Source organism: Ciona robusta, chromosome 2 (genome assembly GCF_009617815.1).
Source record: "Ciona robusta chromosome 2, ASM961781v2".
Lineage (NCBI taxonomy): Eukaryota > Metazoa > Chordata > Ascidiacea > Phlebobranchia > Cionidae > Ciona > Ciona robusta.
In genome coordinates, this window is record NC_143236.1 from 2,416,082 (window position 1) to 2,440,418 (window position 24,337).

At 34.5% G+C, this 24,337-nt stretch overlaps 8 protein-coding genes across 18 annotated transcripts; 3 read left to right on the forward strand and 5 right to left on the reverse strand.

Moving 5' to 3' along the window:
* Window positions 1-689: 689 nt before the first annotated feature.
* Window positions 690-5,659, reverse strand: LOC149740033 (uncharacterized). 2 transcript variants are annotated; one of them, XM_089871395.1, is made up of 4 exons: window positions 5,359-5,659; window positions 4,584-4,651; window positions 2,150-2,299; window positions 690-2,058 (listed from the first exon to the last, which is right to left on the reverse strand). In XM_089871395.1, the coding sequence occupies exons 1-4, from the start codon at window positions 5,487-5,489 to the stop codon at window positions 785-787; spliced, it is 1,623 nt and encodes a 540-aa protein (XP_089727521.1). In that variant the 5' UTR covers window positions 5,490-5,659; the 3' UTR covers window positions 690-784. The 2 variants fall into 2 exon arrangements, with proteins under 2 accessions (XP_089727521.1, XP_089727520.1); XM_089871394.1 differs by having other exon boundaries at window positions 690-2,061; window positions 5,359-5,641.
* Window positions 5,660-5,907: 248 nt separating this feature from the next.
* Window positions 5,908-9,779, forward strand: LOC149740034 (uncharacterized). 2 transcript variants are annotated; one of them, XM_089871387.1, is made up of 8 exons: window positions 5,908-6,130; window positions 6,279-6,490; window positions 6,643-6,777; window positions 7,448-7,489; window positions 7,550-7,614; window positions 7,935-8,074; window positions 8,271-8,365; window positions 8,440-9,779. In XM_089871387.1, exons 2-8 carry the CDS (start codon window positions 6,289-6,291, stop codon window positions 9,609-9,611), a joined length of 1,851 nt encoding a protein of 616 aa, XP_089727513.1. In that variant the 5' UTR covers window positions 5,908-6,130; window positions 6,279-6,288; the 3' UTR covers window positions 9,612-9,779. The 2 variants fall into 2 exon arrangements, with proteins under 2 accessions (XP_089727513.1, XP_089727512.1); XM_089871386.1 differs by lacking the exon at window positions 5,908-6,130 and having other exon boundaries at window positions 6,137-6,490.
* Window positions 9,780-9,813: 34 nt separating this feature from the next.
* LOC149740035 (uncharacterized) lies at window positions 9,814-11,788 on the forward strand. Of its 3 annotated transcripts, none has more exons than XM_089871444.1 (5): window positions 9,814-9,954; window positions 10,119-10,231; window positions 10,468-10,520; window positions 10,596-10,665; window positions 10,745-11,788. In XM_089871444.1, exons 1-5 carry the CDS (start codon window positions 9,824-9,826, stop codon window positions 11,416-11,418), a joined length of 1,041 nt encoding a protein of 346 aa, XP_089727570.1. In that variant the 5' UTR covers window positions 9,814-9,823; the 3' UTR covers window positions 11,419-11,788. The 3 variants fall into 3 exon arrangements, with proteins under 3 accessions (XP_089727570.1, XP_089727571.1, XP_089727572.1); XM_089871445.1 differs by having other exon boundaries at window positions 10,119-10,225; XM_089871446.1 differs by lacking the exon at window positions 9,814-9,954 and having other exon boundaries at window positions 10,167-10,345.
* Window positions 11,382-13,629, reverse strand: LOC149740036 (uncharacterized). 2 transcript variants are annotated; one of them, XM_089871452.1, is made up of 5 exons: window positions 13,481-13,629; window positions 13,333-13,427; window positions 13,220-13,272; window positions 12,586-12,694; window positions 11,382-12,099 (listed from the first exon to the last, which is right to left on the reverse strand). In XM_089871452.1, the coding sequence occupies exons 1-5, from the start codon at window positions 13,609-13,611 to the stop codon at window positions 11,591-11,593; spliced, it is 897 nt and encodes a 298-aa protein (XP_089727578.1). In that variant the 5' UTR covers window positions 13,612-13,629; the 3' UTR covers window positions 11,382-11,590. The 2 variants fall into 2 exon arrangements, with proteins under 2 accessions (XP_089727578.1, XP_089727577.1); XM_089871451.1 differs by having other exon boundaries at window positions 11,382-12,102.
* Window positions 13,630-13,779: 150 nt separating this feature from the next.
* On the reverse strand, window positions 13,780-15,538 carry LOC149740037 (uncharacterized). Of its 6 annotated transcripts, none has more exons than XM_089871432.1 (5): window positions 15,316-15,538; window positions 15,160-15,257; window positions 15,059-15,108; window positions 14,748-14,889; window positions 13,780-14,609 (listed from the first exon to the last, which is right to left on the reverse strand). In XM_089871432.1, exons 1-5 carry the CDS (start codon window positions 15,444-15,446, stop codon window positions 13,936-13,938), a joined length of 1,095 nt encoding a protein of 364 aa, XP_089727558.1. In that variant the 5' UTR covers window positions 15,447-15,538; the 3' UTR covers window positions 13,780-13,935. The 6 variants fall into 6 exon arrangements, with proteins under 6 accessions (XP_089727558.1, XP_089727557.1, XP_089727556.1 ...); XM_089871431.1 differs by having other exon boundaries at window positions 13,780-14,615; XM_089871430.1 differs by having other exon boundaries at window positions 14,739-14,889.
* Window positions 15,520-18,231, reverse strand: LOC149740038 (uncharacterized). Its single transcript, XM_089871411.1, has 6 exons — window positions 17,994-18,231; window positions 17,389-17,523; window positions 17,092-17,193; window positions 16,481-16,637; window positions 16,366-16,421; window positions 15,520-16,306 (listed from the first exon to the last, which is right to left on the reverse strand). Exons 1-6 carry the CDS (start codon window positions 18,061-18,063, stop codon window positions 15,663-15,665), a joined length of 1,164 nt encoding a protein of 387 aa, XP_089727537.1. The 5' UTR covers window positions 18,064-18,231; the 3' UTR covers window positions 15,520-15,662.
* An 871-nt stretch (window positions 18,232-19,102) lies between these two features.
* On the forward strand, window positions 19,103-22,745 carry LOC149740039 (uncharacterized). The gene is made up of 11 exons (XM_089871392.1): window positions 19,103-19,373; window positions 19,440-19,581; window positions 19,699-19,797; window positions 20,143-20,308; window positions 20,606-20,739; window positions 21,025-21,167; window positions 21,239-21,391; window positions 21,459-21,552; window positions 21,842-22,014; window positions 22,120-22,285; window positions 22,353-22,745. Exons 1-11 carry the CDS (start codon window positions 19,204-19,206, stop codon window positions 22,551-22,553), a joined length of 1,641 nt encoding a protein of 546 aa, XP_089727518.1. The 5' UTR covers window positions 19,103-19,203; the 3' UTR covers window positions 22,554-22,745.
* Window positions 22,746-23,415: 670 nt separating this feature from the next.
* Window positions 23,416-24,028, reverse strand: LOC149740040 (cytochrome b-c1 complex subunit 8-like). The gene is made up of 2 exons (XM_089871477.1): window positions 23,735-24,028; window positions 23,416-23,581 (listed from the first exon to the last, which is right to left on the reverse strand). Exons 1-2 carry the CDS (start codon window positions 23,907-23,909, stop codon window positions 23,487-23,489), a joined length of 270 nt encoding a protein of 89 aa, XP_089727603.1. The 5' UTR covers window positions 23,910-24,028; the 3' UTR covers window positions 23,416-23,486.
* Window positions 24,029-24,337: the final 309 nt, after the last annotated feature.

The window sequence follows — 24,337 nt, forward strand, 5'->3', positions numbered from 1 at the left end:
TACGGCCTGCAAAATACGCAAAGTGATTTCCCCCGAGGGGACTGTCCATCCGCAACCGTATTACGTTTTTACAGCTTACACCATTTTGACCACTCAATGCGGTATGATTGCTAGCATCACCGGTAAGGTTTCATTAACGGTTTAAACGGGCGAACTCGCTTTGTATAGTAGAGTGGGACCATGGCGATGGTGGGACACATTTAGCACATAATATCTAAATATCCTGATCGTGTTTCAAACAATTATAACAACGATCTAGGGGAGTCGTGAAGATATATAATTTTATATTTCGTTGAATGTTCTTCGTTTACAATCAAGTAGGACGAGAAACCATAGTTAAAAGGTGTCCCATCTTCCCCTATTCTATTCAACTATAGAATACACAATGGTCAACACGCCACCCATTCAGCAAGCATCCTTCACAAATATCTGGCTGTAAATATTACGATAAAGGACAAATGCTTAGTAGTATTAACCAGCCAACCTTGCTGTTACACGCAGATATTGCTAATTTCTTCCGTAATAATGCGAACCTAATTAATTTGCACTCCTATATAAGTCTAAACCTTGTATACTGAGCTCCATTTAAGAAAATGTTTCATTTTTAACATAACAATAATGCAAACTTTATTTGTCATCCTATTATACAACTTGTTTAATTAGGGTATCATACACATAAAAGGCATATCCAGACTTGCAATGCTAATGTATTAAATCTACAATGTAAGAGTCATTAACAAGTAACGCAAAAATAACACAACTGTAAAAAGTAATCAGCATACGTTCAATGTTTGATTTCCATGTGTCTTGTGAGTTCATTTGGTTTTATAAATCCTTTTCCACAGATGAGGCAAATGTGTGGGTACTCTTTTGTGTGCTGGCACACCATGTGACTGTTCAATGTGGATTGCTGTGCAAATGCAGACTTGCACTCGGTACACTTGAATGGCTTCTCACCAGTGTGTGTTCGCTTGTGTGTTTGCAATGTTCCAACACGTTTGAATGATCGCGAACAAATGTTGCATTTATATTTCCTTATGTTCAGATGAACATCACGATGAATCATTAGACTTCCACGGAAAGCAAACTCTTTCCCACACTGGCCACACTTGTAGTTTTTCTTCCCATGATGTACAGCAGAGATATGATCCTGAAGTGAGATATGAGTCCACATTTCTTTCCCACAAGTTTCACACTTGAATTTCTTTGGCTTAATTTTCTTCTCTTCATCTGTTCCCTCTCCATGGACTGCTGCATGCAACTTCAATGTAGCTTTGTACGCAAAGCTCTTGCCACAAGTTTCACATACAAAGCGGTTATTTTTCTGGTGTATAATTTTGAGATGGTTGTGTAAAGTTCGTTCAGTAGAAAACTTCTTGTCACACATTTTACACGGGATTGTTTTAACCGGGTAATCAAAGTGGACGAATCGGCGATGACGACGGAATGACCTCACATCAGGGAACTTCTGGTTACAGTCCTTACATAAAGTAGCTTCATTGTGGATCCGCATATGAGACTTTAGCTCACCCGACTGACCAAAGGATTTATCGCATTCTTGACAAGCATATTTCTTCTGGTGCTCATGGATGTTTCTAACATGGCGCATCAGTGAACTCTCTTGAGTAAACTCACGCCCACACACTTTACAAGTTGGACGGTTGGTTGTATGCAGGTTTTGATGGACAGAGAGTGTTTTCTTTGTCACAAAGGACTTGGCGCAGATCTCACAAGTGTAATTCTTGATACCCTGATGACCACGCATGTGGCTTTTCATGCCTTCTTTAGTCAGAAGTTCTTTACCACAGATTTTACAAGCGAGATCCTCAGCATGGCGCTTCATATGTTTCTTCAGGTACAATTTCTTGCTGTACAACCTTCCACATATCGAACAAATGTAACTACTTGATGCATCCAAAGGCTCTTTCTTAATTTCTGTTTTCTCAAATAAATCAACTACATCATTATTTTCCAAATCAGCAACAACGACATCTTCAACCTCCAAACCCTCATCCTCACCACCATCATTTGATTCATTACCAAGAAGCAAATTTCCATCTACTAAAATTCCATGCAAGAACATGTGTTTAAATTTTGTTACCTTTATTTCACACACTATATTAATCAAACATTTGTAAATCTGTCTCACCAGTTTCTTCAGGTGTTTCATCTTCATCTGATTCAAGTTGTTCCACCAAACCATCATCAAACTCAATAAAATCATTTAAATTACTGTGAAATCCATTATCACCCACAAACTGTAGTGAAGGGACTGACATTTCCGGCTTAATGTTTATTTCTGCAAATAAAAAAACATATTTTTTAATAATTCCTAATTCTTTAAACTAAATAATTGAGTCCAACGCTGTTATGTACAAAATGCTACACAATCTGCAGTTTTGCAGTTTTATAAAACTTTACAAATTGTTATATATATATACAGTGTACAATTTTCCCGCGACCGCGGCGGTCGGCGGAAATGCGTAAGGAATGCGAAAATATTTTATGCGAAACAAATATTTTAATTTCTTTTTCTTACGCACGTTGTTCCGCGATGCAATGAAAGTTACGCGAAATTGTGGATAATAATACATATTCTGTTTCAACTCAAACCACAAATACCACATGTTTCTAAATACGAAATATTGTTACGTCACAAGTAATATTGTTACGCAGATAACTCTTTTATTCCGTTTATCGGCGTATTGAATGACTGCATGTAACGTAACAAGCGGTATTGTGACACTAACCAATTACATCTGGACGTGGTAATACTGTTTTTCCTTATGGTATTCACTCATGTAAATAGAGTTACAAAAAGTTAAATTAATTTATAGGCTATAGCCTCTTAAAAACGGTAAAGTAACAGTAAAAATGAAACGTTTTAAAGAAAATTAAGATAAGACCCCGACCATTGCAGGCCTTAAGCAGTGGTTGCTTTACGCGGGTACGAAGTATTCACAAACTATCTATACTTTAATGCGCACACGTAAAAAGGCAAATATACAACCTGTTTTTAAGCAACTGCAGGCTAAATAATCAAGGAGACAGTCACTATGATGACGCAAATAATCAACGTGTGAATTGTTATTATGTCGTAATCAATTGCCAGGTCAAACACTTGCTTTTATGATGCAATGAATCCGTGTGAATCCATACTATTTCGTAACAAACAAGTTGCTTGGCTGGGAAAAACATCGTAAATATACAGCAGTAAACATATTTAGGTTGTTTATTACAACCTGTTAGCTGTTACCATGTTGAATTGGCAAATTACATTTATTTTACAGTTTACACGCAGCCATGAAAAAAGCAGTGCAAAGTTTGTGTAGCGAATTCCCGCCGATAAATGAGTAAATGGTCAGGGCCGTCAGGCGACTTTTTTTGAAACATTCACGAGCCTATTAGTTTAGTATGTGGTACGAGAACGCTGCATGAACCAAAAAGTGGTATGGAAATAGATTTTGGGAACCATTGCATTAAAGCATATTTTAGCTAAATTCAAACAGCAACGGCTGAAAACATTTGCCACTAGAAATTGCCACTAGACCTTCCCCAGCACCAACAATCGATGGGTATATTTCTTGAAAGCCTATTTTCTGCTAACGCGAGTTTGGTTTACTCTCTCTATTACTATATTAGAATTTAGATTAACAAACAATATTGCTGCTAAACAGACGAGGATTTTTCGGTGTATCGCATTCTAAACAATGTGGGCCGCAATAATCTGTTTTTAACTGTAAGCGTGTTTTAACAACTGCTGTTTTATCGCTATATCCTGCCTTCTCGTTTAAAATATTTATAAATCTTTGCTACTGTAATTGAAGAGATAAATAGAAAAAAGTTAGTATAATCAACAAAGATCTGTTTGGAAGCAGCGCTGCTTATTATTTCATTTACAATATTTTCTCCAGCCAAGCAGCATATTTGTTACGAAATAGTAAGAATTTACACGTGGATTCATTGCATCATAATAGCGATTGTTTAACCTGGCAATTGATTACGACATAATAGCAATTCACACGTTGATTATTTGTGTCATACTAGCGATTGTCCCCTTGATTTTAGCACGCAGGTGCTTGAAAACAGGTTGAATATTTGCATTTCCCGTCTGCCATTGGCTAATCCTAAGGATTGTCTCGTCTACGATGAATAATTCTTACGCATGTGAACGCAACAAGCATGTGAATAAATCACCTAAAATTTAGCAAATATTATTAAAAAATCGACGTCTATGCTCTCGTGTATACAGTTCGTTTTCTTATATCGTTTATAAAAAACGTCTTGCGTAGTGTACAAATAGCATGATAATACTATTACAAACTACGTGTGCGGTTCAACTTTATAACTGATTAGCTGAATCACTGATTAGAGATTATGTCAGCGACCATCGTACGAATGCACACAGTATTTACGTAAGTCGTAATTTTCGCGGAAATACGTGACGTCATAATTTGCAGTCGGCGGAAATTGAAAAAAAAATAGAACACTGTATATATATATATATATATATTTATATAGATGTAACAACTTGTATTAAATATATTTATATATTACTACAAATATACTTATCAAATTCTTACCAATACAATCATATTCCAATTCATTATCAACACCAAGGATTTTCACTGGATCAATCACACCTCTCATGCTGAAAACATTTAATAATATTAAACATTATACACTTATTACAAAAATGTTTAGTATTTTCAGACTAAAACAGCAAAACAGGTGCAATTAGACTCCGCTCTGCATAGTATGACAGTTGCTGACGAGATCTCGCGTATGCAAGACAGTTATCTTTCAAGTGCGTGCGTCCTATGATCAAAAATCAGCGTGCGAAGCATGCACATTTAGTAGCCATTTTAAGAAACCCCACTTAATTTAATACATCTTGGTAATCCTTTAGCTGGTGGCCACCTGAAATTTTGGTTTCCAAATGTTCTATAGCCCTCACTTACACCTGCTGTCTAAAATTTTTTTCAAAAAAGTCGAGCATTCTTGTCGAAAATTAACTTTAAAAATGCACGAAAACATGCTTCGTCACCATAATTCGTCTGATTTTCAACACGAACGCCCGGGTTTTTTCAAAAAAAATTGTACAGTGGGTATCAGTGAGACCTAAGAAACATTTTGAAACCAAAATTTCAGGTGGCTACCAACTAAAGGATTACCCATATTTGTTTTATTGTTAATCAATTGGGTCACATGGGACAAATGATGGGGTACAAAACCAAAAGTTTGTAAACAAAAACGCTAATGCTTTTAGTTTGATAGATTTAAAGCAATAAAACTAGTACAACATAATTTATATTTGAACATTTCTATAATAGACTGGTTGACAACAACACAACTCACTCTATCACAATCCATTCCCTTAGGAACGTAAGCTCTTCATCTAAAACTGCTTGTGGAAACTTCTTAAAAACCGAAATGCAATCCCGCAATGCCAATAACTTTTGATGTGTAATTCCGTAATCTATAATCATGTTTGCTTACTTTTTTCAGCAATAAGATCTGATTTCGTGCACTGTACTAGTGAACTGCAGAGATACTAAAAAGTAAAAATATGAACTAAAAAAGTAAAGTAATCAACAAATATAATACGTAAAACTTCAATCAAATATGCCCTATACGTCGCATGCGAACTACACAGTTCAATTGGTACAAAGTTCTAGACAATTATGTTATAAAAGCAAACAAAAATAAGCTCAGTTGTCATTTTACCCAGATGTCATCTGTTTTGACCTCCCGCCATTTTAAAAAGAAGTCTTCGCTTACGCAAAATATGCTTGACAATGGCAGTTGAGTGACATGTTGGCTAATATTAGTATTAAAACAGGTAGCGATGCATTAAGTAAAAGTTGATTGATTAAAAAAAGATTTTTAAACCGCGTTTCCAACTGTAGTTTGCCTTGTAATAGGAACAGACTATATTTTAACACACCATCTTTTTTTTCGTGACAGTTATTGCGGGTGAGCGCAAGGCACGGAAATGGCAGCCATGTTTGAAAGGGTTTGTAACGTAAATGTGGGCAGCTGTGAATGTCGCGTAAAAGCGACAAATGTTTTGCTATTGTAGATGTTTTATTCGGCAGAATGTGAGTAGATCTGTGACTTGACACTGCTGGTAGTTACAACTTCTTTAATGTTATCAATTTCTATTTGAACAAATCATAATTGCGACTTTACTATGACTCGAACTTTAGTGGTTTGCATTATTCTGTACAGCATAGCAGTTAGACAAAAATACGTTAGACGTTTTCCGTGTTATTTACGCGACGTACCATGATGGCAGAGTTTGAAGGTGAAGAACAAATAACATCTTTTTTCAACAAAACACCCGACGAAGTCAAGTCACTATTGTGCCGTGAGAAACGATGCCCGCTGTGTCCTTTCTATCGGTATATCGGTGATTCACCGCTACAAATGCACATACAAAACGCTCATATACAGCATTCTGTTGACTTTTCTTATGTTGAAGAATCAGGTGAGCACTTCTGTTAAGTACATATTTGGTTGTACCTTGTAAAGTTGTAACTAATCTTTTTAGTTTAGCTCAAGCTCACATTTAAGTATGTAAATAACTGAAATTACTATTTCATCATAGAATATCAATAAATTCTTGTTTTCTCATTTTAGTGATTTGTCTTCCATGTCGTCGCCCGTGCTCCGATCAAGTTCAACGCCGACCAAACCATCCATTGCGAAGTCATTTTCATTGTCCATTCTGCTTAAAAATAATTACACGTAGCACAAGTTTCAAAAACCACATTGGTAAACTATGCTGTATTGCTATGTTATATTTTGGGGTCCCTCTAAAATGTCAGTGTGCGGCAGTGTGCCGCAGTGTGCCGCAGTGTGCGCAGTGTGCGCAGTGTGCGCAGTGTGCCGCAGTGTCCGCAGTGGGCGTCCGCAGTGCGGCAGTGTGCGGCAGTGTGCGGCAGTGTGCGGCAGTGTGCCGCAGTGTGCCGCAGTGTGCCGCAGTGTGCGCAGTGTGCCGCAGTGTCCGCAGTGGGCGTCCGCAGTGCCGCAGTGTGCGCAGTGTCCGCAGTGGGCGTCCGCAGTGCCGCAGTGTGCGCAGTGCAGTGTGCCGCAGTGTTTCTGAAGTGTAACCTAAACGTTAACAGAAAACTAGTTTGGGCTCACTGTAGTATGTTGATAACTGTACAGTCGTGATACACTGCGGCACACTGCGGCACACTGCGGCACACTGCGCACACTGCGGCACACTGCGCACACTGACAATTTAGAGGTACCGTATATTTTGTGCTGTATGTATTGATTTTGCAGCAGTGAATAACATAACAGAATGTTGCAATGAAGTCAATAATAAACTAAACAGATGGACCATGTTTTTTATAGGGAAATATTCATTGAATCCTATCCATTTTACCCGTAACTTTTTATGTTTGCACAATCTAAGCCTTGTTTTTTTACATCACAGTAAGATGCACTGGAAGTATCGTTTCGGAAAGAAAAACTATTGGTATGTACTTCTATTACTCTTTTATTAATCAGCGGATTATCTTATTTCTTTTTTTTGCAGGAAAGAGTGATTCAAGTATGGCTGACACGGCCAGTTTTGGCTCTGATGAACTCCCACATAGAACAGTAAGCAGACAGATATTACTTTATATAGATGGTAGCCCACCACAGTGGTTTGCGTGTCTGCCTCTAGCCAAGAGGATAGGCATATGGTTTAAGGCTGCTTCCATTTTAATATGTCCTTGGGCAAAAACATGTATTGAAATTTGCTGTGTAAGGAAGGGTGTCCAAATTGTCAGCCATATACTAAAAAACCTACAACGTTATTTGTGGGGTAAATTGTGCAGAGCACAAGTTGTATGAAACAGAACACCTGTGTTGTAACGATTGATGTTGCCTTGCGGCGTCTCAGCGTGAGGATAAATGTTTTACATTCATTCATTCAGATACAACCGATGTTAGATATTTTTGATGTTTCACCAAATGATATGACGGTGCTGAGAAACTTTGTTCAACTCTTTCAGTTTAATCCGTATGTCTTACATTCGGACGAAATGCTATTCCTAAGGAAATGGCTTGTGGATGAGTAAGTATGCCTAAGAACTTTTATATTTAACATTTTATCGGTACACAAAATAACATGGATATGAATGGAATTATTGTGGTATTGTATCTATTGTGTTATTAAATTAGTTGTTTTTGTCATTTTCTTTTTGGTTATGTGGAATATATTATATATCTGAATCTTCTAATTATAAATAGCAATTAACTTCTCTTTGTAGGTTGGGTGCAAAGTTGCCGGAAATTTCCGAAGATGAATTTTTGGATGAGATGATTTCTTCCCATAGTGATGATGAGTTTAGTGCCAGTACATCAGGTGTGTAAGAGGTTATTTATATTTTCATGTTGTCAATGCAGGTTTATGCACTTTTGTATTGTTATTTATTTCAGATTTAAATTACAGTGAGCTTGGGTTGAAAAATGACAAGCTTCAAGTTATTGTTCAAATGGATAGCGAATCATTTACAGATGGAACTAACAATATTGTTGATCAAAATGGTGTAAATGATATATCAGATGTTGATAAAAATGATGGGAAAATTATTGTTGCAATCAAGTCAGAGCCTGAAGATATCGCCAACTTGTATGAGTGCACTGATTGTAAACAACAGTTTACCAGCGCAAGTGGGTGGCAAAGACACATGGAAATTTATCATTCCATTGATGCACACAAACTTGAATGCAAAAAATGCAAGTATACCTTTAAGGATAAACACTGTCTTGCACGACATATTCGGAGAGGAACTTGCAGTGGAAATATTTTTATAAAACACAATATTGTACTCGACCGAAGGCCTACAAAAAAAGCTGCTACTGAAATCCCAGTTAGCTGCCCTACCTGCAACCTCAATTTCAATATGCCACATTTAATGAAGAAACATGCTATAGCTGTTCATAATAATGATTCACCGTTTGTGTGTGAACATTGTGGACTAGCATTCCAAACGTACAGTAATTGCAGAGTGCACAAACTAAGCCACAACGACGAAAGACCGTTTGCATGTGATCAGTGTGAAAAGAGGTTTAAGACAAAACAGCTTCTTACCTTGCACTCTTACATGCACACGGGTGAAAAACCATACTCGTGTGGTAAATGTGATGCAAAGTTTCGGTACAGAGGGACCTTGGTTCAACATCTGTCAACAGTCCATAAACAGCCAAAGCCTTATCTTTGCAATGAGTGTGGAAAATCATTCTGTCGAATAAATGTTTTCCGTTACCACCAGCACACTCACACTGGTTTCAAACCACACAAATGTAAGCACTGCGAAAAACGTTTCTACACCGCGCATCAATTGCTTCTACATCAGCACAATCATGATGGAAAGAAACTATTTCATTGTAAACTATGCACGGCATCTTATTGTCGTTCCTCTGCTTTGTCCAAGCACGTTATTTTAAAACATACAAGGAATTTCAAACATCGATGTCCTTCATGCAATAAGGGTTTTGTTTTTGCATCCATACTTAAGAAACACATGGAGAGTGTTCATAAAACAGATGAACCTATAATTAAAACTGAATTAATTGAAAATCCAGTTCAATTGTTTTCGAGTGGTTAAAATGTGTTTTAATTCCAAATACAGTTATTTGTGATATGTTAAAAACTAAAAACAATATTTCGACAGCTGTTGTTTTAAACTGTTAGTTACTACTGTTTTTTAGAGGTAGATGTTGATATTCTGTGAAAAGTAAATATCTAAATAGAACATTTCATTTTGAGTTTTCAGTTAGTACAAGTAATTACATCTGTAGTTAATGCAAATGTTAAGCAATGTTGGACATTTTGGATGTCTCTACAGAAAAACTTCTGATTCTTAAAGAATTCATTGAATTGTTCAAGTTCAATCCTAGTGTGCTGTATGAAAATGAAATGCACTTTGTAAGGGAATGGATTTTGGAAGAGTAAGTGAATTGAATATTACAGTTGCATAAAATACAGAATTTAAAAAATATTTTTCTTTCCCTTTCCTGTGTTTAGACTATGATTTTGTATTGGTACTGTCATTCAGATAATATAAGCATGACTAGCATCTTGCATTATTTACAAAACAGATTATGTTCCACAGTTTAAAAGCCCAGCTTCCTCAGAAGATTGAAGATCCTGGTTATGTTGATCTGAGTGAAGAAGATGAAAACATTGAAGAACAGATTGATGGTCCAGGTTTTAATTCAGGTGATGGTCAGTGCATTCATTGAATGTATTAACAAAGACAGAGCAAGTTCAGAAGTTATACCATGTATGAAACAGAAAACCTGTTGACTTTTATCTACGTACTATTAAATTGTAAAAACAGTAAGTGCACCAGTTTATATTTCAAATGTTATACTAGTCCGAACAAACTGCTGGCAACTTTATGTAATAAGTACATAGCACAGATTTGTAAACTAGATCAATAACCAAATTTTAAATTTAAGCATGCCTTCCACAACTGATTAATGTTGAAGTGACAAGAATCAAATCGCCTAAGGTATTGCAGCATTTTCTAGTTATATCTTTTGTTATAACAGCCCATGCAGTATTTATTTGACTTACATATTTTTAGAGTAGTGATCAAGACAAGGAAGATAATGCTGAAGAACTTGATGTCATGGAAGATTGCTTCTCTAATCTTGGTTTGTAAATTTATTTTAAATTTTAACAGTAGCTTAATGGCTATATAAGGTAAACAGCTCTAAATGTTCTAAAATCTAGAAAAACAGATTGAATTATCAAGAAAAGTAAACACTGAAGCAGAATATCACTTGGCTCGTACAGTCATTCGAACTTTTGGTTGCAATGTTTGCCACAAAAAGTTTGGCTCTGAAACAAGCCTGAAGATGCATAGGGCAACACACGCTGAAGATATAGATTCTGATGCACCTGGTTATATGATAGTTGAACCTGCTGATAAACTGGAAAGAACTACAGTGGTGGCGGATGAAGAAAATAAAACCTGTCAAGCTTGTGGAATGCATTTCGAACGGAGACGTTTATTAAAAGAACATGCACTTGCTGTGCATGGGATTAAAAAGCCTTTCCACTGCTGGCAATGTGATTTTGTCACAGCCAAGTATGAGAGATTGAGACCGCATATGTCAGTTCACACAGGAGAAAAGCCTTATACATGTAGTTTCTGCCCACGTACTTTTAGAATGAAAGCAACTGCAGATCATCACATTCTGACACACACAAAGGAGCGACCATACAAGTGTTTAAAATGTGAAAAAAGTTTTCGCCACCCAAGTACACTTAAGAAGCACATCACAGCTGTTCATGAAAATCTTAAGCCCCACATATGTGAAACTTGTGGTCGTGCATTTAGTCATATTAACAGTTTTCAACGCCACAAACAAAACAAAGTGTGTATTGAAAAACATAAGCTGTAAACAAAAAATGATTATTATATTTCATTCATTCATCGTACACTGATATCAATGTAAAGTCAAGAAAAATGTTACATTAAAGGAGGATGTAATTTTTAACGGAGGTTATAGATCAACATAATTGCACAATTAAACATAATAAGTCATTTTCCTGACACATAGCATACTGCAAAAATTATTGAAAAATATGATGACTTACATAATGGGATCTAAGCTTCTTAGCATTAAGAAAACTAGTTCTACACTCATTGCATCCAAATGGCTTTTTATGTTTTTTCTCGTGTTTGAAATATTTTTTTTCTGAACAAAAAACTTTTTTACAATGCTTGCATTGCAATGCTTCAGTGTAATAAATGTAACCCAAGAAATTGTACACATCCGTTTTTGCATCATATTTTGCAAATCTATTATACGATTTATTCTGCCTGGAACACTTTTTCGCTTCGAGGTGAGATCTTAAACTAGTTTCATGGAAGTATTGCTTACTGCAGATTGAACAGACATACACATTTTTTTCAATGTGCCTGTTTACATGACTATCTAGGCCTTGGATGCTTTTAAAATGTTTGTAGCAAAACCTGCATTGAAAGGGTTTCATTTCATCCGTCTTCTTGATTGACTTATGTTGATTGTCGCCTACGGACAGTTTGGGCTGCTTGGGTTTTGGTTCTTGTAAATCAGCATCTTCTAAAATAAATGAATGAATGAAACTTACTTTATCCTCGCGTGGCCGGAAAACAACAGTCGTTATCACACGAGTTTAATACCTCGTGCCATCTTACGAGTTACCATGTATGTTACTTTGTTGGTAATTATTATTTGGGGGGAATTTATTCATTTTTTTATGTATGGCTGATAATTTAGACAACCCATTTGTGACCACTGGGTTGGAGCAATTGCCGTTCAGCGTCTGGCCCAAGGACACATATGCCCACAATGGTAGCAGCGTCGAGCCTTGAACCCATTACCTCTGGGTTACAGGCAGGCGCGCTAACCACTATACCACGGCGCCATAAATAATAACAAATATTTAATGTTATTGGCAAAACTAACAGTACCAGTCTGATTTTGTCACATTTTATTAAACTGTACAAATTGGAATGATGTAAAGTAAATATAAAAGAATATATTCCTCGTACTTTGATTACGGATCAAACTCTATTTGTTCACCTTTAAATGATTGTCTGTTTAACTTGCAACTTTTAAATCCTTGTTTGTGTTCATTGTCTTGTTGATGGTTGATTGTAGAAGAGTTTGGTTTATTGAAAGATTTCTTAACCTGAAAACATTGATTGTTTGTTTTAAAATTTGTACTGAAAATTACCAGAGCTGTACATGAAGAAGCATTTTTTTCTATTGTGTTTTGTTAAATTACTATTTCCCTTTGTTTTAAGGCTCAATATGGGTTTTATTAATCTCCTGTATGTTTGTCTACTGGTGTGGCACAGCAATTAGTGTGCCTGCACATAACCCAGAGGTAATGGGTTCAAGGCCCGTCACTGCTACCATTGTGGGTGTATGTGTCTTTAAGCAATACATCTAACAGCATTTGGTCCAACGCAGTGGAGCCTTATGGGTAGTTTAAATCGTCAGCCATAAACATTGTAAAAATACTTACACAAAGTAATGTAGTAACGTGTAAGTGGTTGTATGAAACAACATCCATTAAACAGAACAACTGTAGTTGCCCCACTACGATAAAAAAGTTACATTCATTCCTTTTGAGGCTGTGTTAAATTTAACAGTGCCAGTACTTCCTTAAAAAAATTCTCCTGATTTATAATTATTTATAAAGAACATAAACCTCTGCCTTTATTCGGTTGTTTGTGTCATCTCGTTGCGTGTCACTTGGGTCATCTGTAAACGCAGCATGAATTTTTATCAATTTAATAAAGAAACACAATATGCTACTCATACCTGTACAATAAACTTCAACTACAATCTTCTTGTCAGAAGTTGGTTTATTCTGATTTCCTAACAATTTCTTTTTGTGGGATTCAGTTTCTGCCGCACTTAAACACAATAAATGACAATAGGCACATGCTTTGTAAAAGATAAGACTTACTGTTGTGAATTCCAATCGTGCAGAAAATCTAATTCAGGAGACTTCAATAGTTCTGGGTTGTGTGTCAAAATTTTAACACATTCCCTAAGAACTTCTACCTTTTTCTTAGTTATTCCCGCTTTTTCCAACATGATGGTTACATGATGTCTTACCCAGAAATCGATACATTATAAATTCATGTACATTTTACAAATCTTATGTGTGTCATTGTCAACAATGTGTTGGTTTAAAATCAGTAACTGAAAAAAACACTTTTAAAGGTAAAAATAATTTTCTTCTGCACTTGAAATAACAAAGACTATAGAAATGATCTACTTTAATATATGAACATCATTCTCATATTGATATCATTATCAACAAAGTATTTAAGCACGTTAACAACAGATAGCACAAGCAAAACAAAGAATGTATTGAAATATTAAGCTATACTTTATAAAGTTTTTAACTATTATGTATTAGGAAGAGTTATTGCAACTTGCATAATGAGATTTAAGCAACTTAGCATCACAAAAATTCATTTCACAAACTTTGCACCCAAACGGCAACTTTTTGTATTGCTTATTATGATTTGGAGATTTTTGTTTTGAACAAAAACCTGTTTCAGAACATCTGCGTTTGAATGTGTCTGTACACTTATGGTAACATGGGAGGCTGTATGTATTGGTGTCTTTATCATATACAGCAAACTCATTGTTTTTTGTGTTATTAAATTCTACATCTTCATTCTCAGAATCCTCCAGGCTGTGGAGGTCTAGACTTTGATAAGAAGGGAAGGGTAAACCACACTTTAAAAAATGTTTTCTGGTCAATTTAACAGAATCTATTAGCAAGTTTTGATAAGCCTGTTTATTGTCTGCTAACAAATTTTCTCTCTTCCTTGTCTTGGTACATATTTTGAGATGATACTTTAAACCACTAGTGTTAAGGTACTGCTTGCCGCAGTATGAACATTCAAACTTGTGTTGTTCAGTGTGTTGGTTTACATGGATATCTAGGCCACTGATGCTTTTAAAATCTTTAAGGCAAATTCTGCATTGAAAAGGTTTTGCTAAGTTCATCTTCTTGCTTGATTTGTTTCCACACTTTTCCACCGACAGTCTTGCAAGCTTGGCCTTTGGTTCTTCTAAATCTGCATCTTAAAAAAGCATTTTTATTAAAATTTGGTGGTTGTTAAATTTTGTATTTGTGGCAGGCATAGATTATTTAAAAATGAAATATTTCATAACTACTGCAAACAAATCAAAATGAATCTTATTACCATTCTTACAATCACATGTTTTTCCAGCCAACATATCATTTTCGTTGTGCCTTTTAACTAAATCTTCTTTTCTTCGGTCAAGGTGTTTTTCAGTATTGGTTTGAGAAGAACTAAGGTCATATATACGATCAAAACTGGAAGTTTCCCATACCTAAAATTTGTTTAAATATGGTATATTTGTGGTTGAATAGACAGTTAAAGTTCGCAGGATTGCAAGATTAGTATGCAGTAATGTTTATTTTACTGATTTATGTATCATTTGTTTTCTTATTAATTTTGTTAATTTTTCACCATGAAATAAAACATAATTTTAAATAAACCTTTGGTGGTATCTGGTTGGTTGTGCTATTTTGTGTTTCACATAGATCATCTGCAAAATATCCTATTAATTTCAGTGAAACGACAAATATAAAATATGTACCTGAGCTAGTAACCTCCACTGTTACTTGCATATCATTGGGCCATATTTTTGTCTGAACTCCAGACAATGCCTGTGAATCAAAATCAGTTTCAACTACACTGAAAACAAATAAAATACCATTAGTCAATTATTTGAAAATTTAATTTGAAAACTTACTATTGTACAATCCAATCATGAAGAAAATTCAGTTCACGACACTTTAATATTTCTGGGTTTTGTGTAAAAATTTTAACACATTTCCGAAGGGTCTTTATTATTTTCTTTGTTATGCCCACATCTTCCAACATGCTTGTTACACAATGTCTTGAGCAGTTTGGGAATAAATGACTCAATTTTGCATAACCTTTACCAACTATTGCATCTGCAATTTATAACCATTTGTTTATAAATTTTATTATTAAAAATTCAAAGTAAGAGACTGGACAATAGAAACTGGTGCATCGTACTTAAAAATATCATTAAAAAACACAAGAAATAAACAGACTTATTAGGCCAATGTTACGTTATGGGCTTGAATTTTGGTAATTATGTTGACATTCTGCGTAGTGACTGAGCATTGACCTTTTGTTTTTTATAACTTTTGTACAAAGTGGACATGAATACACTGCATTGCATTCATTAAGCAAGTAATGCTTTTGCAATAAAGTATTAGATAAGAATATTTTTCCACAATTATCACAAGAGTTTTCAACTAAATTTGTTTCCGAGGTTGCATCATCGTTTTTCCATGAAAATAAATCTGCCCCTTTATGTTTTTCTTCGAGGTGCATGTCCAATAATTCTTGGTTGGTAAACTTCTCTTTACATACTTTACACGCTATGTCTTTAAATGTAATGTTACTTATATAACACCCATTCTTCCTCTTATTGTGTTTATAAAGGGATTTTTTATCATAATACACTTTCCCACATCGAGGACATTTGTGTTCAACCCGTTTGTCAGAATGGAAGATTTGATAATGACGAATGGCAGCACTTTCAGATTTATGCAAGCGATTGCAGATCTGACACTTTAGAAATTTTCTTTTTGAGTTAACTTTTGATACACCATCTGGTTCCTGTTTAACAATACCACTACTACCAACAGGTTGATGACTTTGCAAAGTAACTTCTTCTAAATCCTCTGCTTCTGGTTCAAATAATGTATCTGAAAAAAAAGTGACCAAGGTTATGATAGAATTAGCTCGAATTAATTTCACAAGTTACCATCATCTGTAGGTTCATCGGGCTCTGATGATATTTCAGAAAGAGCATTTCTCGCACTGAAATTAATTAGTCTTTATAAATCTAAACTTGCTACAAATACCAATGTTACACTCACTCTGTTTTAAGCCATTTGTAGAAAAACTTTAATTTGTCCGAGTGTAGCACGTAAGGATTAGCTTTGAATAAGTCAACAAATCCTTCCAATACTTCCAAGTGTTCAGCAGTGACTTCAAAAATATCCAGCATTTTTAACCCTATCAAATTAACAGCTACTTAAAAGAAAATAAACAAATTATTATTATGATTAAAAAGAAGAAACAAATAAATGCAACAGTGTATGTTTACTCAACTTTAAAATGATTTGAAATCAATGATTTGAGATGTTTATAAACTAATCCAACATTTTAATAATTAAATTAGCAAATTTGAAACATTTATAAGCATAATACAATCAAATTGATATTGTATATATATATATATTATAATCATAAGATAAAATAAAGAAAATATAAATATAGTGTTAAAATAAAACACAGTGTTGAAAACAGAAACAGAAAATTTTATTAGCATAACTGTTCAACTATAATAATACTGGTAGTCTCATTTGGAAAAACAAATGTTTTTTACCTAGCGATTAATACGAAAAGGAACAATTTCAATTGGCAAGTAAATAAGGCATTTATTGAATAAATAACAGAAACTGTGACCAATCGCATGTTAACGTACTTTTTACTGGGCTTTCAGTAATGGGTGGAACTTCTGTTGGTTCCGGTTGTTCCGATATAATCGACTCAAATCCATAACACTGATGTTTTACATAGCAGAGTTCTGTTCAATACAAACATGTTTCTATAATTTTATCAGTATTCATAAATCTGTTATACTATTTGATTACTATTACTTTGCTTTTGTTTGTTTTAAGTAACTTTAACAACACAATAAAGAAGTTTAGATAAGTATAAACCATATACAAGTGTACTTGCATAGTCTCTGTACAGCAATTCAATGTTCTTCATCACTTACTGAAATGTGCTTGAAAATTATAAGCTCTTGTTATGATTCTACCACAGGTTGGGCAGTGAAAATGACATCGGAACTTTTTGCCTTTTTTCTTTTCAACATTTTTTGTACATGGATTCAAACAAGGGTAGCATTCAACTATGATTGAAAAATTTAGTTTACTAATTAGGACCAGAGTAACTAGACAATAATGACTCATAGTGGAGATGAAAGAGTTGTCCGAAAAGCAGAAACCACCAATATATAATTTAGTATTAACATAATGGGGACTCCAATAAAACTACGGTTTGGCTGCAAATATTCCTGTTATTCCGACCAGAAATGCAAAATGTTGCGAACATCCAGTTTGCAACCCGTAGTTTTACTAGAAGTTTAGGACCCACGTAGTTGTACAAAATACCTATACTAGGATTAAGATAATTTTAAAAATTGCATTAACACATGGAAGAAAAGAGACACAGCTTCAGGAATTACCATAATTGGTAAAAAATTAAGATATACATTCACCGTATTAAAATATATATATATATTATTGTTAGATTAGTATACACAATTATACTGCAGCAAGTAAATTGCAAAATTAAAGTCAAACGGATAGGAAAACTCACTTTTTTCATCTAAGATGCTAAAACGAAGAACTTTTAGACTTCTACCGTCAAACACCTTTTTCGTCTCCATTTTTGAATATCTGTTAAAGTTTACTTTACAAAGTGAGTAGCTGTATTTTAGAACAAAAATGGATCGCCTAGAGTAGACCTTACAACTGTGGATTTGTGAAACGTTCGAGTCGATTGCCGACAGAACAAGCGATTGCAACTCCCCTTCTAAATAAAAATAATATACACGCGGGCAAAATTTAGTCATGCAGAACGATCGTTGGAAGAAATCACAGATATCATATGTTTGTTTGTGTTTGGAATTTTATCGTTAAAATATTTTCTTGCAATAAGTAGTTTGGTTTAAATTTGTACGACAGTTTGGTAGTTTATACGTATTTGTAATTATTTGTTGTGCCCGAACTTTGAAAAAATGTCGTTTTTGTCCTTTATTAATGTTGTAAATGTAATTAAGACTATATGTTTGTATGTATTACAAAAAATAGTATAGGTGTATGTTATGACGTATGCGTATGTATGGTGTTTAAGTGTTTTCATGCATTTTTTCTGCAAAAATATAAAAATTCTAGTTAAATGTATGTAAAAGGTGCCAAACGAGGTAATCCTTTAGCTGGTGGCCACCTGAAATTTTGGTTTCAAAATGTTCCTTAGGTCTCACTGATACCCACTGTATAATTTTTTTTGAAAAAACTCGGGCGTTCGTGTCGAAAATTAACTTTGAAAGTGAGGGAAATCGTGCTTCGTCACCGTATTTTCCACACCAGTCGTTATGAATTAAACCAAGGTTGGATTATTACGTCATAGAATGCGTATTGTTACGTTTGATTCCTACGTTAAAACAGTGCGAAAAAACAAGGCTGTAACGTATGTAGTATACCACTATTGTGACGTAACATACTGCGATTGTGACGTAATAAATCGTTAACCTTAGGCAAATCAGACGACTTACCGTGACGAAGCATGTTTTCGCGCATTTTAAAAATTAATTTCCGACACGAACGCCCGAGTTTTTTGAAAAAAAAAATTCCACAGTGGGTATCAAGGAGACGTAAGGAACATTTTAAAACTAAAATTTTAGGTGGCCACCAGCTAAAGGATTACCGCCAAACGATTTCCATTTTACAATTTGTAGGAATCACGTCAAAACTACCATATTTAGAACTTCTTTACACCAAATAACTGGGAACAAGAGAACATACACATGGCGTCTGCCGTAACTTCAAAGGGTTACACAGCAATATCTACCAATGATGAAGATATACAGGAGAAAGATGGGGTTGAACAAAACAATGAATTGTCACCAGAGATGGATGAGGCAGCAAAGGAACAAATGCGTTTGGTTCAAGATATATTTCATTTCTCCAAGCTCGGGTAAGCATAGTGCATCAGTTTTTTAAAATTGTAATAACAACTTATCTTGCTATTTATGTTTTTCAGACTTCTGATTCCAGTGCAAGATATAATTGATAGAGATGGTATTGGAGTCCTCAGTCAGTACGATAAAGATGGACATTCACCAATACATTGGGCTTGTCTAGGGGGACATAATCATGTTGTACGGTATTTTGCACAAATCAAGGTATCAATGTGTGGTATATGCTCTTCTTGTTTAAACTGACCTATATATGCTTCATCAATAATATGAAAGTAAAGTGTTGCAGTATTTGTATTAATATCTATTTGTTTTTAATGCCAGGCACCACTGGATATTGTTGCAAACAATCAATTAGGTGCTCAGCCAATTCATTGGGCTTGTGTTAATGGTCATGTTTCAACGGTGGATATCTTACTACAGGTGATTAGAATTGTAGTATCATACTGTTGGTGTGCTTTAATCAGCCATTGGTCATGCTCTATAGGTTAGATACAATTTATCATATCAAGCAATCCTTTTATTAATGCCTATTTTTTACAATGTTATGTTTATGTATTATAATATCTTGGCAATGATAGATTTGGTTTTTATTGTATTTCAAAGAATTCTTATGTGTATTGTGTACATCAGTATTTTCGCCAATCACACATTAGGTTTTAGGGACACACAAAAGTGTTTTAAAATACATGTTTTTACTGGTCACCAGTGGTGGGATGAACTTATATTACGCCTTTAAAATTTCACTCTATTTGGTTACTTATGCAGGCTGGAATTTCAATAGACAGTGTAGACAACAAAGGTTGCACACCTTTGATTATTGCATCACAATATGGTAGAACGATGCTTGCTGGATTTCTTATGGGAAAAGGTGCTCGACTGCAGATAACGGATAAAGAAGGAGACAATGCACTTATGTGGGCTGCATTTAAAGGTTAACAATGGTTGTTTAGTTAGATATAAGATTCAATTTAAAAATAAAACTGAAAATGACGTTTTAGGTGAAACAAAAATCTCTTAGAATAAAATTCATTAAACTCTTGTCTGTTACGTATTTTGTACCACTTGATCCAGACTATTATTTTATAACAAGAATCATCCGACTTGACCATTAGTTCTTGGCCCAATTCGCAAAATTCAATATTTCATCTTAGTGATTATTTTTGTGACTGTTTAAAACTTGTTTTCATGATTAATAACATTAATTTTCATAAAGTTTATTTTTATATAGGTAAATGTGAACTCACAAGGCTTCTCATATACTCCGGATTTAACCCAAAACAGAAAGATAATTTTGGTCAAACTTCTTTGCATCTCGCATCACTGAGTGGCGACTTATTAACTGTGCAGCTGCTGTGTGAACAGGTACAATGTGTAAATATATTGAAAATATGTGCAGTTTTGTTGGCCGTAAAAAGACACTCTTGTATAAATGTTTTAATTTCAATTCATAGGTAGTACCTTAAGAGATTTTTTGTATTATTACAGAAACTAACTATATAGTTATATTTCACATTTTGGTTGGTAAAAGCTCTGCTTGTTTAAATTTGCACTGACTGTCAATATGAATTTTGTTTTTTTTGAAAAGAGCAACTCAAGTTCACACTACCAGTCCTTAATAATTCTAATAGATTTTGTGTCTTTTTTGAGGATGGTGTTGACATTAACTTGGAAGACCATAATGGTAATACTCCATTGAAACTTGCCAAGGGAAGAAAATATAAGGAGATTCTTTCCTACTTTGAAAGCTTAAAATCTAGTCGGAATAGTTACCTTCCAACATTTGACTTTAAGTGAGTTAACTTCTGTATAATTAAGGTTCGGAAACATCTGTTTTAATAATATTGATATTTAACATTTTTAGGACAATTTTCTTTGGACCTCCTGGAAAAACTAAAAATGCTTTTATGTTTTTCATTATTGCCACTTGTCTGTATGGATATCCGTGTTATTTATTTAAAGTTTTGCCTTACACAATGGAATTTCGAACCGTGCACTTACTTTTTGGGATAAATACGTAAGTAATATTTAACTGAAAATTGATTTCAATTCAACCAACTTGCTCAATTATCTGCACTGTGCAGGTTGATTATGTGGTACGCGCTGCTAAAAGCACACAATATGGATCCTGGTTTCCTCTCAAAAAATGTGGATGAATATGATCAAGCTCTTCGTCAGGTTGGTGCCATGCTACACAATTGTTTCTTGCATAAACAAACAACTATGGTGCTAATATAAACCATTTAATTAATAAGAAACCATTTAATTTTTGTTAATGTATGTTGCCACAAAAATATGATACAGATCAATGTCAGGTTGCTGCAGTACCATAATACAACCAGGATGTTAATATGAAGCTTGTTACAGAATTAATGAGAAACTGTTTAGTTTGCATTACTTTGTATGTTCTCCATTAAGCACCTCTGACTCATTAACCTTCATTTTTGTGGACTTTTTTTAACAACAGGTTGCTTTCTTTGATGAATGGAAGCAAGGTCAAAATCCCCTTACTAGACTTTGCCACACATGCAGACTTGTCCGTCCATTGCGAGCAAAACATTGTCGTGTTACCAACAGATGTGTTAAGCATTTTGATCACTATTGTCCGTACATATACAATGTGGTTGGTTATAAAAACAGGTAGAATTTTTCGTGAACATAATTTGTAGTAAACTAATTTCTTAAAAAAAGGTTAATCTAATTTTAGTTGTACTTGGTATTTGTTTCATACATCATGCTTTGCAGGCACTACTTCCTTTTATTTTTGATTGGAATGTGGTTCACATTATTAACTGGCGACTACTTTGTGTGGTACATGTACAAGCATATAGGCTTTGATATTATTTTGTCTGTTGGTGGAATTATAATGGCATTATTTACTGTTGTCACCTCAGGACTCGTCTTTTTCACGGTGAGTTTTCCAGGTAATAAGTATATCATTATTGAACTTTTACTTTGACAATTTTTAATTTATTTAGACCTACCAAGCAATGACCAACATCACAACAAATGAACGTTTAAATTATCGCCGGTATGATTACTTGAAAGATGGCAACGGCTCCTTTAGTAACCCCTTTGACCAAGGTCCTGTAAAAAACATGCAGGAGTTCTTCCATTGCAAAGAGCCTTTGGAAACTGTCCCAGATTTGGAACACCGGGGCAGGGTAGATACAGTGTGAGGGAAAGAGATTTTTGAACTTGGCAATTTGGCATGTTATATTTGGATCAGTAGCAGCTTGAAGCATTTTGTATATTTTATTTTAAATTTTTAGACCGTGTTTTCTCTACTACACAGTACTTTATCCTTTATTGTTGCTATATTTATAACAGTACTAACAGGAAAGCTGATAAATTTAACCTGCATTATTGCATATTATTATGATTACAGTTTTAGTAATTTGAGAATTAGTCTACAGTCCAGAGTTGTACAGAAAGGCTATCAGCTTAAGTTGTTTTACCAACATCAGATAAACACCTTTTTGGAGAAGCATTGATGATAATGCTGAATAAATGTAGTAACAGCGCAAAAAATTAGCTTGACACATTTTTTATCATTTTATAGCTCCATGATCCACCAAGGCTACTATTGTAGTGTCAATAAACTGATTTATAGAAATAAAGTATTCCAGGATATTCAAAGCCCCACTTAATACCCCCACTTAAAACCTAATTATTGTGTAATGTATATCACTATAGATTGCTTTATTCGTTAATAAGTGAATAACTTTGGGTGATTATTTCTTTTTACTAATGTATGGCTGAAAATATTGACAAGTGACTACTAGGTTGGAACTAATTAAAGTGTTTTGCCCAATGACACATTTGGCAGCAACAGTAGCAGTGATGAACACACAACCTCAGTTAAGAGGCAGGCGCTCCAATCATGCTGCACATAAATTTGTTTTAATAACTTAACTTTTAAAATAACCTGCATCATCGCAATCGCTTATTTATAAAAATAATAAATCAAAATAACTTTTAAAATAACCTGCATCATCGCAATCGCTTATTAATTCTGCTTTTTAACTATTAGCAAATGTGTTGTAAACTTTATAAAGATGGTTTATTTCAAAACATATTAAGAACTTTTGAGGATTTGTCACTGAGTTCCTTTAAACATCATTTTCATACATCTTTGGATCTTTTCGGTCCAGTTTTGCTTGAGCTGTAACACCCCAGTCATATGCCATGTATGCCAACAGCGCAGCTGCAAAAATATTGCGGTTACAAGTTTTGTTGTACATTAAAGAACAAATTAAATGAAGACGAAGTGATGGATGACACATATAGTCTTTACAATTACAGAGACTATAACTTTTTCACTAAGTTATGAACTTTTGATATAAATAGAGGCACTTACGAATAGCAATCACGAAAAAGCTTTCTCTAGTTCGGCGTATCATATTTGGAACTCCCTTTCTGACGACACCTTTGATTGGATTTTGTTCAAATGCAGACATTGTATAGATGATTTGCTTGTTCACTTTAACACCAAGGTGACCAAAACCATGTTGGCGAATTGCTGAAAGTCTCATTGTTTGTGGCTAAATGTAACGTTTAAATAAAAACTTTGATTCCTGCGCACAAACGTAACAATGGTAAGCCAAAGAAGAATTCGTTTTGACAAATTTACAACGATATCTGGCGAAACGTTAAACGTAGACCTTACATTTCAAGGTTCTGAATTAGAATTAACAACATTAAACTGCGCCACACCTAATTGCGATTATGTTAGTGTAAAGGATTGTCACTAGTACTCAAATAACAACAAACCTGATACAATCAGCGCCAAACGTATCTTTAAAAAACTACTTTGACCTCAACAAATGAACAACATTTTGACAGATGTGAAGTTTTAGAGCTTGTTGCTGTAACAGTGGCAGTGTCAACCTTCAGGTGACAATCCGCCAAACAATGCACTTCTGATGTCAAAATAACTTTGAACCATCGTAAAGACAAAAGT

Bases quoted from the DNA above. Each gene is read 5' to 3' on its own strand.
- LOC149740033 (XM_089871394.1), bottom strand. From the start codon at position 5,489: ATGATTATAGATTACGGAATTACACATCAAAAGTTATTGGCATTGCGG. The intron at 4,652-5,358 runs GTGAGTTGTGTT...AAATGTTTTCAG, and splicing joins AGGGAATGGATTGTGATAGA to CATGAGAGGTGTGATTGATC. The intron at 2,062-2,149 runs GTGAGACAGATT...ATGGAATTTTAG, and splicing joins TGAAACACCTGAAGAAACTG to TAGATGGAAATTTGCTTCTT.
- LOC149740034 (XM_089871387.1), top strand. From the start codon at position 6,289: ATGATGGCAGAGTTTGAAGGTGAAGAACAAATAACATCTTTTTTCAAC. The intron at 7,490-7,549 runs GTATGTACTTCT...TTTTTTTTGCAG, and splicing joins TTCGGAAAGAAAAACTATTG to GAAAGAGTGATTCAAGTATG. The intron at 8,366-8,439 runs GTGTGTAAGAGG...TATTTATTTCAG, and splicing joins GTTTAGTGCCAGTACATCAG to ATTTAAATTACAGTGAGCTT.
- LOC149740035 (XM_089871444.1), top strand. From the start codon at position 9,824: ATGTTGGACATTTTGGATGTCTCTACAGAAAAACTTCTGATTCTTAAA. The intron at 9,955-10,118 runs GTAAGTGAATTG...TATGTTCCACAG, and splicing joins AGGGAATGGATTTTGGAAGA to TTTAAAAGCCCAGCTTCCTC. The intron at 10,232-10,467 runs GTCAGTGCATTC...TTTAAATTTAAG, and splicing joins AGGTTTTAATTCAGGTGATG to CATGCCTTCCACAACTGATT.
- LOC149740036 (XM_089871451.1), bottom strand. From the start codon at position 13,611: ATGTTGGAAAAAGCGGGAATAACTAAGAAAAAGGTAGAAGTTCTTAGG. The intron at 13,428-13,480 runs GTAAGTCTTATC...ATTGTGTTTAAG, and splicing joins CACGATTGGAATTCACAACA to TGCGGCAGAAACTGAATCCC. The intron at 12,103-12,585 runs GTGAACAAATAG...CATTTATTTTAG, and splicing joins AAACAGACAATCATTTAAAG to AAGATGCTGATTTACAAGAA.
- LOC149740037 (XM_089871429.1), bottom strand. From the start codon at position 15,446: ATGTTGGAAGATGTGGGCATAACAAAGAAAATAATAAAGACCCTTCGG. The intron at 15,109-15,159 runs GTACATATTTTA...GATATTTTGCAG, and splicing joins AGTGGAGGTTACTAGCTCAG to ATGATCTATGTGAAACACAA. The intron at 14,616-14,738 runs GTAATAAGATTC...TGCTTTTTTAAG, and splicing joins AACATGTGATTGTAAGAATG to ATGCAGATTTAGAAGAACCA.
- LOC149740038 (XM_089871411.1), bottom strand. From the start codon at position 18,063: ATGGAGACGAAAAAGGTGTTTGACGGTAGAAGTCTAAAAGTTCTTCGT. The intron at 16,422-16,480 runs GTGAGTGTAACA...AATTAATTTCAG, and splicing joins TACAAATGGCTTAAAACAGA to TGCGAGAAATGCTCTTTCTG. The intron at 16,307-16,365 runs GTAACTTGTGAA...CTTTTTTTTCAG, and splicing joins CGATGAACCTACAGATGATG to ATACATTATTTGAACCAGAA.
- LOC149740039 (XM_089871392.1), top strand. From the start codon at position 19,204: ATGGCGTCTGCCGTAACTTCAAAGGGTTACACAGCAATATCTACCAAT. The intron at 19,798-20,142 runs GTGATTAGAATT...TTACTTATGCAG, and splicing joins CGGTGGATATCTTACTACAG to GCTGGAATTTCAATAGACAG. The intron at 20,740-21,024 runs GTACAATGTGTA...GTCTTTTTTGAG, and splicing joins TGCAGCTGCTGTGTGAACAG to GATGGTGTTGACATTAACTT.
- LOC149740040 (XM_089871477.1), bottom strand. From the start codon at position 23,909: ATGAGACTTTCAGCAATTCGCCAACATGGTTTTGGTCACCTTGGTGTT. The intron at 23,582-23,734 runs GTAAGTGCCTCT...ATATTTTTGCAG, and splicing joins CTTTTTCGTGATTGCTATTC to CTGCGCTGTTGGCATACATG.